Below are 17,767 nucleotides of genomic sequence, written 5' to 3'. Positions count from 1 at the left end.
AACAGCAAGGTTGCCTAAATTGAGTGAGGTGCATTGTTTGATTTTTATTGTGGTGCAATCAGTGTCTTGCAGTCATTTATTAGTTAGCGCTCCTGTTCCACGATATGAAAATAATCGAGCTTTGTGTGTGCAATAGTCACCTGTGAATGAGCCGCAGAAATGTGCCTTCTCACGGGCAGAGCATTGGTGAAGGCGAAAGATTTTTTATTTTTTTTTTAAAGAGAATTGAATTTGGACCTTGCAATGATCTGTAGAGAAGAGTGAATGAAGTCTAGTGTTGATTTCTGTGCAAACACTGATCGTGAAACATCACTGATTTTGAGATTTGATTGGGTGGGGCATTGGGGACTGAACTGGATGCAATACTTGCTGCTTACACTTAGCCCATCTCTCCTGCTGGTGATCCTGACAGTAGCATAGCAATTTTAACTGTGCCATGCATCTGTGTTTGAACTGCAGTGCAGGTATTATTGGGGACAAAGCTCGATGACTGTGCTTCATTCTTTAGCAATTCACCTGCACCCTTAGTTCATGAGTTCTCCAGTCTCTCAGACCTTTGATTGTGTGTCATTTCCTTGTGACACTTGAAGCTTCGTGGGATACCCCGACCCACGAATTGTCAATGAAATGTCTTAAGTTTCACAGGGAACACATTTACAAGATTTTTGAGATTTATAAAGGCAAATTGCCTATTGCCTTTTTTTTTTTAAGTTGAGTTTATTCACCCACAGTACTGCATGTGGTTCTATTTGCAGTTCAAAAATTAGAAATTTGACACCTTCATCTACAAATGTAATACTCCTTTTGTAGGGTTGAAAACATAAACATTTCCTGAGGAAGTAGGGCATAGACAATGTTGGGAACCCCTGCTTTACAGCCTGCTTCTCAGACTTTGTATTTTTACAGTGCCTTTCTCCGCTCCTGTCTGCTTTTATGCTTCTCATCTTTGAAGGTGACTCTCTTAGCACGAGTCCTCCACCTTTACTACTCCTCATGTATCTGACACTCATTCTTCTTCTTTCAATTGCATCACAAAAGCCTGATCAATTGGACTGGACACAAACAGAGCTTAGTATTTTGGTATAAAGTAGATGATATGATCTAAGTCTTTGTTTTCCATAATTATCATATTATAGTATTGTATTAAAGAAAGGAATTATTCAGTGAAATATGGTAGCTTGCGGTACGAAATGTGGTTTTTCAGATGTTTAATCCAAAGCATAATTAAGAAATTGAGAAAATAACATGAATAATTATGAGTTCAAGGACTGGAATGGTTCAACCAGCATTACTGATGCTTTCTTTAAGTAGCAAAAACAAGATAATCTGTAACTTGATTTGATTTGATCTCTGGAAATGAGTTCAGTTAAGCTCACTTTCACAGTTGCATTCAGTACAATGAAAACATTTTTTGCCTTCCCCCATGGTACAGAAACATTAATAGACAGACACTGCAATACACGGTGCAGCAGACAAGGATCAAAAATGTTATAATGAAACACAATACCAATCAATATGAAAAGTATAAAAAACTTAAATATGTAATAAGGTAAGTAAGAATGCAGTATAGTCAAATTAGGAAACAAATTAATAATTGTACTGTGTATATATAATTGTAATTGTAATCAAACAAACGCAATATACAGTAACTTAGAGTACAAATCACTGAAGTGCAGAAAGGTCAATAACATCTCTTAGAAGAATCACAGTCCAATGTTATACATAGGACATTAATTACATCTTTAATTTTTTAGCTCAGTATTTAATCTTAAGATTTTTTTTTTTTTTTTTTAAGACCAACAAGTCCATTTAGTTCTTACTGATGTAATGGAGAAAGGGCAAAGGTGTCAATCATGGTGTCTTTCTATGCTGTTTCCTAGCTTATGTCGATATATTTGTTCCCTTATTTGTGTATACTGTACTCTGAGTGACTTCTGCATTAGGTGGGATTGTCCTTCCAATGACTTCTCTGTTGGTACTAAAATCATAGGTAAAATCAGTGCTAATTAGAGCAGCAGACAATTTTTAACAGATGTGCATATGTGTGCAAGTTATATTAAGCGGGCAAGATTGAAGATTTAAGTGCCTTTGAGCACATCATATGTCATGAGGGCAGCTAGTGAATAAGCAGCCCTGTTGAGTTTTCAGTCATTGACAGTGTCACCTTCAGCCAACAGCAACTCTGTACTTGTAATGATCCTGCCCTCATGTATTGTGGGAATTTTTAAAGTTCCCACACTTATTTTCATGAAATTCCAGTTTTTTTTTTTTTAAACTATGTCCACACATAAAAAAACAATTAAAGGTTAGCTTTGAATTTTTGTTTTTGTGAAAATTAAAAGTAAGTTAAATATTTTAAGTGGTTTTACTTGTTTATAGTCAAAAGTTATCAGACAAGAAGCAGTTACTTTATAAACTTAGCAATTATCTTAATTTATCTTATGGTCATACATTTACATGCAACTATCACACAGATCACGATCCCCGATGAATTCAGCCCAACAATTATTTTAAATCTTTCTGAACTTTGAATTTAATCATTAAAGTCAAATTGTCACCACAGAGATTCTACAGGCACATTATGCTGCAATCAAAAGGGATTCCTGAAAACTAATGGTAAAATTTTCATTGATGTCTCCTACCAGGAAAGGCTAAGCGTACCATTCCATAAATTTCTAGGGCATTCCCAAATCTGCAAATGGATAGATGTCTGGACAGTAATTGCTGTATATGCTCACGTATAAGTCGGATCTTGAAACCCGAAAAATCGATCATAAAATCAGACCCAGACTTATACGCCCGTTCAAAAATGTGACACTTATTTTTATTTTTTCATCTTCTTGCCTTCTCCAATCTCGCACCAGTTTGACGGATCAAATTTTGTTGCAGCAGTGCAGTTACTAATTTCTTTCGCAACTTCAACAAATCAGTGCAAACATTGCTTCGGAATAGTTTGGGTATTACTGTGTGGTCACGTAAACTCAATAGAGAGTTAGTGAGAGAGGTTAGGAGCACCCGCTGATACAACACATTGCCGCACCCACATAGAAAAAAAGGCAGTGTGCCCCGTGGTTACTCTCTCAGGTGGGCATATCATAATCCCTTGTACCAATAGCGCGAGTTTTGCGTAGTCTACTTATAAGACCAACATTATAAAATACCAGAAATTATGCTGTTAAATCAAGTCCCGACTTATCCACGAGTATATACGGTAATCTTTTTGGGAGTGGATTTTCTGCCAGATTCCTCAAACACCTAGGCCTAAAATATTCCCTGAAGTTACAAAGATAATGAAATAATATCTAGGGCTCTCAAAGACTCCCACTAATTGTTAAAATCATCGTCCCTGAATACATCCTTGAGAAATACACTGGGTAACAGGTCTGTGGTAGACAAAGGTGGAAGTGCTGCTTGATAATGTGAATGGGTTTGCTCACATCATGCTTTTCAAAATGCAAGTGGGTGAAGTTCAAATGATGGCTAAGACGGGCTGAAATATGTCTCGAGAAAATGACTGCATTTTACAATATGAAGTTCACACTGACTGTCAAGCTTATTGGTTGATAGTATCATAATGTAGTTTGGAAATGCTTTTTTGCATCAAAACCTAGAAGGTATGCCATCACTTGGGGTCACAAAACATGAAAGTCTGCCTGCAAAAGATTGGTTTAAAGTTTAGGTTTTAGACTTAAAATTTATTTAGATTGTGACAACATATAAAATGATAAATTCGTCCTATAAGACCCACAAGCTAACTGAGTTAAAGTAGTAGTAGTCGAAAATTCATTTAGACCAGGGGTATTCAACTCTGGTTCAGGAGGTCCACAGTGGCTGCAGGTTTTTGATTTAACCGATTTTTAATTAGAACCCATTCATTTACTACTAAAGCTATATGGTTTTTGGGCTTAGTTTTAGTGAACTCATTTGGTACAATTCAAAACAATTCATTGCCATTTCGGCCGCATTAAGGTTTTAATTGTTTCCAGTTTTCTTAATCAGCCATCACATTATAATGAATTGCAAATGAGAAAAGAACCAGTAGCTCTCCAGCTAACATGCTTCCATTTAAACCTGTGTGGTATGCATCATGAAGTATTTGAGTTAATAAATTGTTTTGAATTAAATGAGAGAGAAGGGAATAACCAAGAGGTAAATCGGTTCCAGACCTCAAAACATACAGATAATGTTCTCTGAAAATGAAAAAAACTACAATGTACAAAAGATTTGTCTTGGAAGAGTGAAAGCACTAACAATTTATATCATTAAATACCAAGTTTCACTATCTGTTTGGCTTGGCCTTTAATCACAAAACTGGTCGATATGAAAACCTGCAGTCACTGCAGACCTGTAGGACTGGACTGGAGTAACCCTGATTAAGAATATGTGGATAGTGATATATAACTACAGGAAACTTCGACTTGGAGTTACTGTACTCTGTGTTGCTTTTGATTCTTTAATAAAGAAGGGAGGATACATTTTTAATTTTGACTTTCAGTTTTATACAATATTAGCCTTTACTTGAAATATCTGATGAACTTCTGGTGTCCTATCAATGCAGGAAATCTTGAAGGGACTGAATACCTTTTTATATTACTGTTGATTAATGGGCTATTTTAGCATTCAGATATAATTCAAAAAGTTTAAAAAAAAAAAAAGTGAGGTATAATATGTCTGCGAGGGAGAACTTCATGTGCAAACATTTAACTTGCCATTCCCTTCAAGTAAAGTCAAAATGTTGTAGTTAAAGAAGCATTAAAAAGGTCATCGGTCAGAAATGGCAGCAGTCCCATCATGACCCCATCCATGGGTTTTGTTTGTCTTATTTAAAAAGACATATTCAACCCTGAAAATTAAATGATAAAAATCTATGGAAAAAATTGAAACATCTGAAATTACACCTTTTTAAACTATACCACATGGAGTTTAATTTAGGTACACTGAGATAATAGATTTGTATTCCACCCTTCAGTTTTTTGAAGCAGCTAATTCTGTTACACAATCTTGGGGGACTAAACCTCTGCGAGCAGGATTGTGCATGTGGTGAGATCCAGCGAGAACACTGACGCATCACTGGGCACACTCACTCATGCCAGACCAACTTAGAGTCAACAATTAGCCCATCATATGCAGCTTTGTTTAGGGAAAAATCATAGTTTCTGAAGATGGTCTCGCACAGACATGAGCAGAAGTTCCAGAATGACTGGGGTAAGACTTAACCGCTATCCCTGATAATGTGAGGCAGCAGTGCTACTGACTATGCTGAGCTAGATTATTAATCTTTACATTGTCATTATTAACTGGCACAGTGTTTTGTACAGACTCCTGTCCGTTTAAAATATCTAATGCTTTGTTAAAATTGGTTGTTCTCAATATCTGTTTGTTATTGATTATAGTTGCTTCTCAGAATATAAATGTGACATCATTAGGACTGAGCAATATTACTTTTACTTACTAATCAGGAAAAATACTATAACATTCAAAGCAATAAGACCCTGTGATGGGCTGTCCAGAGATCATTTCTGCCTTGCTTCCCTCTTGCTTCCGGCTGCTTATCACGATCCTACTTAGGATATTAAATGGGCTTAGAAAATAGTATGGTATAAACCAAAAGGTTGCCAACTTGTTTTAGTTATAGGATTTACGTTCCTTTTTTTTTTTGTTAACTATTAAACATCCGCCCTCATTATATAGGTTACTTTTCAAGGGAACATACCGAATGACTACAATGTCAAGAATGTGTTTAGCTTAGATTATTATTTTTTTTAGCTGGATGCATAAATGCACAAAGCTACATACAGTCTGACTTGTTTTTATATAAATAAATAAAGGAAGTTGAAATAAAAGGTTGAAAGAACTTTGGCTCACTCTGAGGTCGACTTGAGGTTAGATTAATTTATGTAGAATGAATCTTTGACTCTTTGTCATAAACTGCAATCCAACAGAATGGTGTGAAATGTGCTCCTTACATACTGTATGCTCCCAGGAAATAATAGCTGTCTCGTCGTTTTTCTATTTTGCCAATGTAGATCACAAAACGCGTTTCAAAAAAACACTAAATAAGGTTAGTGCAAAAGCACATGCTCTGCTGTGTAATATTAAAATGCCCAGGGAGTTAGGGAAAGTTAGGGAAATGTTTGTTTAGTGACCTGACAAGAAAAAAAAAAGTTAAGGTAGAATGGATGAGTGGGAATTTGTTTTGGTTCCATTTTACTTTTTTAAGGGTGAATATTGTGAGGATTGGCTCCAGCAGACCCCCGTGAAACTGTAGTTAGGATATAGCTGGTTGGATAATGGATATTGTGCGGTCAGCTTTTAGCCTGGAAGTGGATGTTTGACAACAGTGTGAAAATGATCAATTAGCTCGATACATACTTCACATTCTACAGTAAGTACCCTGTTATGGAAAATTGTGTAATTGAAACTGAGGCACTGAAATCTGAGAAGCTGAAAAATTTGGTTAGATTTTAGTGTGCTTTAAATTTAAAGAGCTGTTAAGAATATTGGGGTTTGTAATGAACAGAGCTTTCTAGTCTTGGAGAGGGAGTGAACAGAGTTACGTCAAATAATATTGAGGTAAAGGTGCATCAGTGATAAACTTGAGAAATAAGTGAAGACCGGAAAGTCGTTCCTGAAACTGAATTGTGGATTAGGAGGTTGCTTCAACATAGTCCACTGTATTTCTATTAAACTGACCAAGGCACTTTCATCCAACTAAGGTTGGAATAGCGGAGCCCACCTTAATACATTTAGTGACTTCAGTTTTCTAGTAATTAAAAACTATTAAAGCATGCATTAAATCTGAGAACCAGTTCTGCCAGCCTGGGAATATGCTTGGGAGTATCATGTACTTGATGTTTACTTAAGACATTCATGAGTACATTGAGCCATTAATTGTGGTGAACAATAGTGAACAGATGACATCAGTGTCAATGATCAAACAATCAGGATTCTGAAACTTGAAGCTGGCAGGGATTGTTAGTGATTTCTGTATACTGTATGGAAAAGGAGGTCCTCAAAACACTGCTTCAGAATTATTGAAGATTTCAGAAGTAAATGTTTTCAGAAAGTTGTATAGATAATTTTGGATTTATGAATACTTGTATTTTAATACTGTTTTAAGCCTTTTATTAACGTTGCAGTCATATATAATTCTTATCTGTCAGTACATTCCAAAGATTTATTAACCTGGTTTTGAGTAACAGCCAATACTGCCTAACCTGTACTCTATTTTAAGAATTATCAAAGCATGCTATCTTGATATAAGTATCATTGTCTTCAAGGCTGCTTTTTTTAATGTTTTTATTAACCTCTTTCCCTCTTTAGGAAGCTGCATGTGCCTACACTTTGTTGATAACTGCTACTTACTGGATTTCCGAAGCCGTTCCGCTTGGTGCAGCTGCTGTTGTTCCAGCCTTTCTATTTCCCATATTTGGAATTCTGAAATCCAGTCAGGTAATTGTATGTGTGTGCGTTTTTCTTTTGACCTATTGAGTTAATCATTTGCACATTTTTATTTCAATTTAAAAGAATGTTCAACCCAAAAATAATCATATGGTCACACCATTCGAAATGCAGGATTTTAATATTGTTAAGTAAAAGCTCTGAAAACTTAAAGTTGTTTAGACAGGAAGCCCATTCACATGTAATCACATTTTTTTAATTGAAAATGGGACACTTGACCAATAAAAGACGAGGAGGGGGCAGGTCTTTTTTGATGTATCTGTTCTCCATTAACACAAGAATCCTTGGAGCCTACGACAAAACTGTTGTCACAATCAAAATCCTGTGCCACCTTAAATTCCTTCGCACCTCTCCATTAGTGTCTTTTTTTTTTTTTTTGCAAATGTGTCGATCAGCACAAGCAGCCTGCTATCCCATCTCCCCCATCACTGCAGCTCAGCTTTGGGGGAGTTCTCCCACCTCAAGGCTCTTCATCTCGGTGTAAGGTACCTGGAGTTGTATAGAGTAAATAATATATTGTTATTTGGAACACAGGCATTTCATGTGTATTCCGTGTCTACAATGATCTATGTAAAGGTTAGCGTTTTTATTTTATAGGAATATAAGTAAATAAATCAAGGGAAATAACATTCAATGTGGCTTTTATATAAGTAACATAAATGTTTTTGTATATAAAGACCATCACAAAACATAATCACAAACAGAACTTTGCATGATACCTTGGCGAGCTCGGCATGCTCTTCTCATCCTCATCTGAGTTCACCTCTGTTATAGCACGTCTTTATTTGAAAACAGCAGTGTCAAATCGAGGGGAGCGTGAATGAAAGTGAACGAATAAAACTTGGAAAAAAAACCAAAACAAAACGCTAACCTTTACAAGTACCATAAATTTATACTGGCTGTTACAGACTCAAATCAAATCTATGTTTTTATTGTATAATAGTAACAATAAGAGCAGCTCACTACTCAAAATGGTAATTCTGGGAAGCAGTCGGAATCGAACCTGTGACCTCTTGATTATGAGTCAGTAGTTCTTACCACTGCACCACCCAAGCGGTCATTATGTCAGTGTTGTACTCTAACCCGATTTTCTTTTTTTTCTGTTATGTTTTTGAATAAAAGCGCACTTGTTTTGTTATACATATACCTTTTGTGAGTCTTCACACATTATACACTTCATGTCAAAATTCTGTCATTAGTACTAGAACATGAAAAAAGTTTCTGTTTTAGCTATGTGTTCAACATTTCCTGCATTTCTCACATTTCCTGTCATCCTACATTTACATAGAACGTTGTAGACATGGAACACACATGAAATACATGCATTCCAAATAACAATATATTATTTACCCTATACAACTCTAGGCACCTCACACCCAGATGAAGAGCTTTGAGTTGGGAGAACTCCCCCCTACTGAGTTGAGCTGTGCCCGTAGGGGATGGGAGAGCAGGGTGCTTGTGTTGATCGACACATTTGCAAAACAAAAGGCGCTAATGGAGAGATGCAACAGAATTTATGGAAGCCCAGGATTATGAGTTTCTTTGTAGGCTTCAGGGATTCTAGTGTTAATATGTAAAAAAATGGTCTATGGCACCACTACTCACCACAATGGCTGAAAGACAGATAAAAAATATTTTTGGTTGAAGCATTCCCTTAAACCATGAAACTTTTGCAGAAACATGTGAGAGTTGCTTATGACTCAAAAGGCATAACACTGAAAGATAAACATCTTACTTAAGATAGTGGAATTAAGGTTTAAAGTACAGAACTGTTACTTTTCCTCCAACAAGTGAATTTACTATAAAAATATTTGATTACTTTAACCAGATCTCCTCACTTTTTGTTAAAGTGCTTCATGTAGCTATATTAGAGCTCTTACTTTGTAACATATAAATTGTAATTTTCATTGTTGGATAGTAGGATAGGCAAATGGTTCCATTTTCACCATATTAGTGGATTCATGCACATTTCTTCTCATTTTAATTTCTGATGTCCCTCCATCAAATGAATGATGCTGCAAGTTAAAAAAAAAATTGCCACTCACAGCTGATTGACCACATCATTGCTAATCTTAAATCTGCAATAATCACCAATTTTTATTTCTGAAATAATTCCACATTATTTGAAACATATTCTTCAATGAGGAATTTTTAATTTAAAAAAACAACAACAAAAAAAACAACTAAGGAACAATGTTAAGTTTGAAGTGAAATTGTTTTGGGGGAAAAAAAATACTTTCAGCATTTATGAGGGGTGTTTATGACAATAAAACAAAATTGGAAGTAATTAATTTTCAGCACAGATTCTTGCCACTATCCTGAGGTTTATCCAGTCACAGCCACCAGCATAGGCAGTTTTCATGTAAATGGTCAACATGATGGACTGTTTTTGAAAATGAGCATAAAAAAATGCCACCTCTGATAACTAATAGGATTAAAGTGGTGTATGCAATTTCTCAATTTGTTGGTAAAATGTCTTTGCATAATAGTCATCTGGAAAGGGACTTCTTGTTCTTGTTGTTGTACTGGCCCCACAGTCTTCTCAGAAAGAGTTTGCAAAGTTGTCAACACCCATCCATTCCAGAGAACTTAGAGTGAACTTGGACTCTGCAGATTAAGTCTTTTGCATTTATAAATAAAATTTGAATATGTTTTAATATATATTACAGTTTGAATATTCAGAATTAATTATTACATTTAAAAGCTTTCCATTCAGGTTTGTGTCATTTCAGGAAATTTTTAAATGGCCATATCGTTTGCATTTGCATGTTGCTTCCAGTTGATGTCTGTTTTTGGTTAGATAACTTCTTTTGTCATAAATGAAGTTTTTTTCTGTCCAACGTGAAGGGAACAGCTTTTCCTTTAACAAGTTAGAATGCCCTTCCAGGCTCTGTTGAGGCTTGGCACTACTATACTAGTTGAGGAAGATGGATGGTGTATGGCTTTCTGATCTTGAGCTAGAGGACTGTATTATACCCTAAGTCTGCTTGTTTAATCCGTATCTCTGATTCACTATGTGATTTTGAGAAAGTCTCTTAACCTGCCTGGGGAGCATGAGGAAAAAAGCCCTGTAAGTTTTCCCAATTGTTTTTTTCAGCTTACTGAACTCAATTTTTTATCAGAACAGGTGGTATAGCAAGGAGCCATTTATTTAATAGCAAATATTGCTTTATACAATCCATGGGAAAACATGTAAGAAAATTAAAAAACCTGGAGTTACCTTGTCAAATATTTTATTTATTTATGCACCTTCGCTTGCAGTGTGAAAAAAATCGGGTTGCCTTTAATTGGGGTAAAATGTTTAAGGGTCCCCACAGTGGCACATTCATTAGTGCTTTTGTGTCAATGCTTCAGTGTCCTGGCTCAGATGCTTCCTGTGGATTTTTACACATTTTACCTGGGTCAGTATGGGTTTTCAATGCATACAAAAATATACACTTTGTTAGTTGGCAACTTTAAATTGGCCGTTTGTGAGGGAATGTTTGTGTGTTTGTTTATGTGCCCCATGATGGACTGGAGTACCATTCAGAAATTGTTCTTGCCTTGCAGTAAATGCCGCCCCACCACCCTAAACTTGTTCAGCAGGTTACAAAATGGATGGGTGGATAACTGTATTAAAATTATGTGCATAAACTGTACAGCCTTCAATTTGTTATGGCCTGCTTTGTTAATAAGCACATATTACATTTTAATTTACTGCAGGCACATAATCGGTTTTATTTTTTATTGTGCTAATGCCACATTTTCTTTTCTTGATTTGTAACTTTATATGGAACTACTTTTTTAGGTGGCGGCTGAGTACTTCAAAGATATTCACTTGCTTTTGTTTGGAGTAGTCTGCCTTGCAGCAGCAATTGAGAAGTGGAATCTGCATAAAAGGATTGCTCTCCGAATGGTGCTTGCTGTTGGTCCAAATCCTGGCAGGTAAACAATAAAAAAAATTAGCCTTTTTTCTGTAATTCTTGATGAACAGTTATGATTATTTAACACCAAGGAAAAATTGGGCTAACACAGTAACACATTTCTTAGCGCCCATATTTGTAGAAGCTTGAGGTCAAATCCCAGCCCATTCACAATTTTTCTGGAGCTTGTACGTTCTCCTTGTCTCTATTGTTTTTTTTGTTTTTTCCTTTAGCTTCTCAAGTTTTCCATTCATGTTGTAAAGACGTGTAGCAAATTGGCACTTCAATTGATAGCTCTATATCACTATAAGCGAGTAAATCCACATGCTCTGCGTTGGTGATATTCCATTTAGGGTCATCTCCTGTCTTGTTACTGATTTTTGGCTGGATAAAAACCAACCACCGTAACTGAATTAAACAAATTTCATAATTGATTGTGTATGCATGTATGGATTGGCCAGAAGAAAGCCAGATTCAAAGTCAACAGTACTGGTTTGAGGCTAGTTGTTATATTTAGCTTGCTGATGAAATTGCATTTCCCAAAATCAATTGATCTTGGTTAATAAAAAACAAGATAATGAACAATGTAGGTAAGAAACAAGAGTTTCCTGAAGCCCTTTGTTATCCAACATTTAAAAATAGGTTTAAATTTCTTCTGTGATGGCTCCTCCTCAACGTCCACATCGGAATAGCATAAATGGTTGATAGCAGTAATATTGATCTTATGTATTTTGATGGTCACACATATGTTATAATGTCAAACCAGACATGTTCAAATGAATGAAAACGTAATAAAAAAAATCAATTTAAACATTAAAAATAGGTAAAAAAGTTAAAATTCTGACGAATAGGTAAAATTAATGTAACCAATGAGTAAGAAAATCTCTAAATGGGCTCAAAAGGTGATGTGGCTTCCTTACAAATCAGAAAAAGTATGATTAACAACATTGGGGGAGGAGAAGCAGCACTTTGCAGATTAGAAGTTATTAACAACTTGTAGAGAAAGCGGCAAAATATTAAGAAGTGCTGAACCGTGTTCAAAAGCAGCCTTGCTGAGATTGTATGCATCACCAACTGTTGGCAGGAGTCCATCGGTAGCATAAGAATGGAGAGCTTTCAGAAGTTGCAGTATTACTGTTTCCAGTTCATATTGCATCAGACCAAGGAAAGATTTTATGTTATCTCTGGGCAGGCTGTATTTCTCTATTAGTTGTTTATTACTGAGATGGTCCAAGGGGTTAATTTCTGCCAACAAAAGAGCATTTAGACCTGCAAATTGGGTTCTTGTGTGGTGCTGTCTTAAACGGTGTCTCCGGTTGGGTTGTACAATTTTTTAGAAAATTGCTATTGTTGCTGATACTAAGGTGCAAGTCACCTTCCTACTTTAAGGGATGTGCCTGATTACATACTAAATTTGATTTGTTAACTCATTTTGTACTCAATTTGTCTGAAGGTGTTAAAACCGCAAAGAACCAATTTTTGCTAAGTTATAGTCTGTATTATCATTTTTTATTTATTTTGCAGAATTGACCTATTAATGTTGTCGTCGTTGTTATTATTACATTGTACAAATAGAGCATCAGTATTTTCTTTTTTTTTTTTTGTGATTTTCTTAAGGGTGACCTGTAACATATGGGTTGTATCACTCATTATTAACCAAATGAGGTTAGGTATAGGGTTACCAGAGACCTGCAAACCTTAAGGAAGACACTGAAGGTCATAAAGGAGGACAAAGGAGATTGCGTCCTGTTCTATTCACGAAACACAGTGCGAACTGTAAATTACGATGAAAACTTTAAAAACAACTAATTTGACAGGTCACAAAAGGTACCCCTATTTGCAATGGATACTTAAGAATCACAAACAAAACACTTTGCTTTATTTTCAGTGTGTTGTTCACCAAAACACGATTACATTGTTTTCATGTAGTCTGAGAATTTGCATTTCCTCTTGTTAGTGTGTAGATAAGACTTCTGCATTTTAGTATGACATGTATGGACAACACAAAATAGAAAAGTGGGCGTAGGTGCATAGCCATGTTTTGTTTTTGATAAAACAGATCATTTATGGAAAACACAGAGATGATAACGTGAAATTTCAGCCAATAACACGGTCAAGACAGTGACTGATGAAAGCCGAACATTTTCGCCTTTTAAGGCAATGCCTGCCGGGCAGAGTGCACAACTCTGAAGAGGAGGACATGTCCTCCTTTTGCCAGATGTCTGGTAACCATAGTTAAGTGTGAAGGGTTTTGGGAAACACTCTCTAATTAAGGAATGATTTAACTAAGTGACAGTGAAGTACTTTGCATTTAAAAAGCTTTCAGGAAAGACACCCAACAGTAGTAGCTTGCTCAGATTCATGCTGTAAGTCAGTGAGGTTGGCTTAGCCATCGTCATGGTTTACTGTCCAGTACTTTAACCTTTTTTTTGTTATTTTTTTCAGTTTAATGCTTGGTTTCATGGGGTGCACAGCCTTTCTGTCCATGTGGCTCAGCAATACCTCTACCGCTGCCATGGTAATGCCCATTGCTGAAGCAGTTCTCTGCCAGCTGAGAAATTCAAGGCCTGAAATTAAGACCACAATGAAATGTGCTTCAAAAGAGGATGGTGTTGAATTTGAAAATGGTAAGAAATAATTTAGAATCAAAGAATCTTTCTTTTTGTAAACTACATTTTTAAACATAGAAACATTTCCTAACAGTCTGGTAACACAGTCATTATATTCTCCCTTCCATTGTATTTTTAGTGTTTTACTCTTCATTATTCCAGTCCTAAGTTGACATGGAGGATGGTTGGTGGTCTGGCTATGGGGTCATTTTCACACAAGTCTAACATTTTACCTGCAGTGTGCCATGTATTCCTCTACAAGCCTTTACTCCAATGTTGTGTTTATTCTATAGTTTCCCTTGAGTACCATTTTGATTTATTTTGCTTTATACTAAAATGGTTGAGTATGTTATATTACACCATATAAAATGTTCTTCATTATTATATTAGGTGATTGCAATTTTTTCTCTCCAGAACTTTTTTTTATCTTTTATTTTCTACCTTGCTTGTATTCAAACGTGATATTTCATAAATCTTTTTACTAAGCAGTATGTTGCATTATTTTGATATTTATTGTGCTAAATATAAGACATGTCTGCACAAGACTGTGGAATTTTTAGCCTATCTTCACAGATCTTGGGATAAGGCGTTTTGGTGTTGTAACACTGATGCTGTACTCAACCTTGCTTATAAGCCAACAGTTCCCTCCAGCATTTAAAGACCCATTTCCTCCAGTCATGGTCTGTAACTTACTGCCGATGATAAAAGTGTTTATTCTGTCTTCTATTTATAGTTTGCTTAATGGCATCTGCTTTGAAAAATCAGGGTTTTTTTGTTTTTACTTCATCGATAGATAACAGTAATGATCAGAAGAAAAGGCTGGAAACTTCTTGTGAGAGGTAAATCATTTTTGTTTTCCTCCATTACGTAATTTCACATAGGTTAGCTTTGTTACTTTTTGCAGGAAAAAGAAAATGTAACAAAGACATTATAGTAAAAGAGGCAATGAACATTATAAATGTTTCCTTTTTTATTCTCTTTTACTTACTGTGTTCTTCCATGAATTGGCAAGTTTTGTTTTTCAACTAAATTTCGAGGCATGTAGAAGTAGAGGGAAAACACAATGCTAACTACATGTTCTGACCATCTTCATTTTCTTCCAGCAATGGCATAATGGAATTTTGCACTGTTAGCACTGGTGATTTTGATGAGGTAATGTTTGAAAGAAACTTAAATGACAGTTCTAGTTAAGTGTTTAAAATGAATTTTGTTAAATGTGATGCCATTTTGCGTTATTTTGTTTCATGCTGAACTAGATGATTTCTGTTTTGTTTTATGTTAACACCAGTGTTTTCTTGGCAGGATGGTACTTGATATTGCTTTGGTGGAGAACTGCTACAGCTTTGGCAAACATTAACCAGTTCATTTATAGTGTGCAGTAGTGTCTTGGTAGATTTTACTTATTTAGTACAATTTTTACCTAAATCTGGTATATACAGCAGTTTATAGGCTTAACCAAATATTAAAAAAAAAAAAAAAACATTGCATATCATATGCAGTAACCAGAGAGATTTGTAGTTTCAGCATACTTGTATATCACGTTTTTGGAATGTTGTTTTTGATGTTGATGTTTTTCGGAATTCTGTGGATTTTTTTTTTTTTTTGTGTACTGAACCCATGTGAGTTGGAAAATGTAGTCAACATGGACTTGATCTTATATCACTTGAAAAGATATATATTTAAAAAAAAAAAGAAGATAGATAACTTTATTCATGCACTTAATATACAGTGTTCTGTTTTATGCTTTTGTATGTTTTTAAAGAGTGTAACATATAATAGTGTCCACCTAGCAGAGAGATAAAGATATGGAAATAAAAGGTTTGTTGTTGCTATTACAATCGTCATTGGGGGAAATGCCCTGCACTTGTATTAAATAGATCTTTGCCATTTGTTGGGTGTTACAGTCCTTGATGAGTAAATATATATGATTAAGGTGGTCCATTAAATGTGTTTTATATATGTGTATTAAGCACATACTGATAAACTTCCAGGCTTGATGCAGAGTGGTGTCAACTTAGCCACATAACACCCACAACGGAGTCGAGCTACTTTCACGGCCCCCATAATGCTTTGCTTTTTTCTTGTTGAACATCTGGCATGAACCATGAAGGGCAGTTGGGGGAGTGCTGTGATGGATTGCAAAAAGAGGTGTCTGTTTTTTTTGTTTTTTTTTTTCCCTCCCCTCCTTCATGTCCTAATACCTACTATCACCTGTACTATATAGGAATGGAAGATGGAAATCTGTAGCCTGCAATGTGAGAACAGTGCTGCACCATCAAAAACGTTTTAGCCCACGAAAGCAAGATGCAGATCACATTTTATTATTATAATTCTTCTTTATTTCTGAAGCGGTTGTCTGCATGAATGTCATGAATCTAAAATGTGCAATTCGAAGGGTCTATCACAATTGTAATCACCCTTCTTTCCTTATAAAGTTGGATTATTTATCATTTATCAGAATATTAATATTATAGCTAAATTTTACTTGTTACCTTATGACCATTTTATATTTTTATTAAACTATTTTATTTAACTTGACTCCACTGTCTGTCTGTTTGTCTGGGTCAAATCTTGGTAATGTTTTTCAACCCACTTTTGGTGAAGCGAATTTCTTCAAAAATTGCATCAAAACCAATGCAATTACTTAAATTTTGCCATAATCAATGGGGATACAATTCCAATTAACACACACACACACACACACACACACACACACACACACACACAACAATTGCGGAGAGAGAATATAGTGAGATATAGAAGCATACAAGTGAGGGACTCATCGGATTGCCTCCACTTGCCTCTTCCAGTGAGTGGAGTGGGTGATATGCGTGCCAACTTTACTTGTTTACTCTTACGAAGGAGTACCCTTGATGATCACGAGGAGGAAATATTGGCGTAAGCTTGCCATTCTGTCATCAATATATTTTTTTTCTTTAACCACAATTTTTATAGTTATATGTGACTAAATAAAATCGTGGGGCACATATAGATTAATTCATTCAATCAATTAATAGAATAGCTACTTTCTTCATAAGATGAATATAAAAAAAAATAACATTGTAATTCCCCGCCATGCTAAACAAGTTTCAAAAATTGTTTGAATCAATTAATTGATGTGCACTCCACGATTTTATTTAGATAAAAAGAAAAAAAATGTTTTTTTTTTTTGCTTTTTAGTGCATTTATAACTAAAGTAAATAAAGTAGTTTGTATTTAGAAAAATGTTTCTCTATTTTATTTATTCTGTATTCCATATAGATTTTTACCAGAACTATTTAACTAGTGGTGATAGTTGACCTCAGACAACAGGGGTTAATGCTGGATTATTTGATATTGCTTGCATTACAATGTCATTATGTGCTTGCAAGCTGAGGATCTTCCCTTCCTTTTAATTAAAAAGGCACTGCAGACCACCTTTGGACATATTTATAATGTGAAGTTGTCTCTTGGTTGTTTTTAGTTCATCCTTGCTCATAACATACTCAACACATTATATTAACATTCAGGCATTAGTTGGGACTTGCACTTCCTTGTTACCTTGGTTCCACTGCCTTTCCTGTCTGTGTTTGTTTCATTGGAACACAAATTAAGTAGCAATCAATGATTGGAGGGGCAGGGGAAATAAAAAGGGAATGACCAGACGGCGGGTCAGCTCTAACATAGACTACTTATTGCCTTTGTAAAAGCCATCATTTAGAGCCACTCTAGTGTTTAATGCTCTAATTCTTCTGCTTTGACCTGCATTTCTGTTTTTTTGTAATTTTGCTTTTCATTTTTGATACTTGAAAATGT

General features: G+C 35.4%; 1 protein-coding gene across 1 annotated transcript in view; it reads left to right on the top strand.

The window, feature by feature from the left end:
- LOC120526492 (solute carrier family 13 member 1-like) overlaps window positions 1-17,767 on the top strand; it is a 67,030-nt gene that overhangs the window by 15,412 nt on the left and 33,851 nt on the right. Inside the window, exons 2-6 of the mRNA XM_039749659.1 lie at window positions 7,324-7,452; window positions 11,249-11,385; window positions 13,809-13,990; window positions 14,766-14,811; window positions 15,076-15,124. Coding sequence (XP_039605593.1) covers window positions 7,324-7,452; window positions 11,249-11,385; window positions 13,809-13,990; window positions 14,766-14,811; window positions 15,076-15,124 — 543 coding nt within the window. The remainder of the gene's footprint in view (window positions 1-7,323; window positions 7,453-11,248; window positions 11,386-13,808; window positions 13,991-14,765; window positions 14,812-15,075; window positions 15,125-17,767) is intronic.

This window comes from Polypterus senegalus, chromosome 1 (assembly GCF_016835505.1).
Source record: "Polypterus senegalus isolate Bchr_013 chromosome 1, ASM1683550v1, whole genome shotgun sequence".
In the NCBI taxonomy this organism is placed as follows: Eukaryota; Metazoa; Chordata; class Cladistia; order Polypteriformes; family Polypteridae; genus Polypterus; species Polypterus senegalus.
This window is presented reverse-complemented; position numbering and strand designations above follow the sequence as displayed.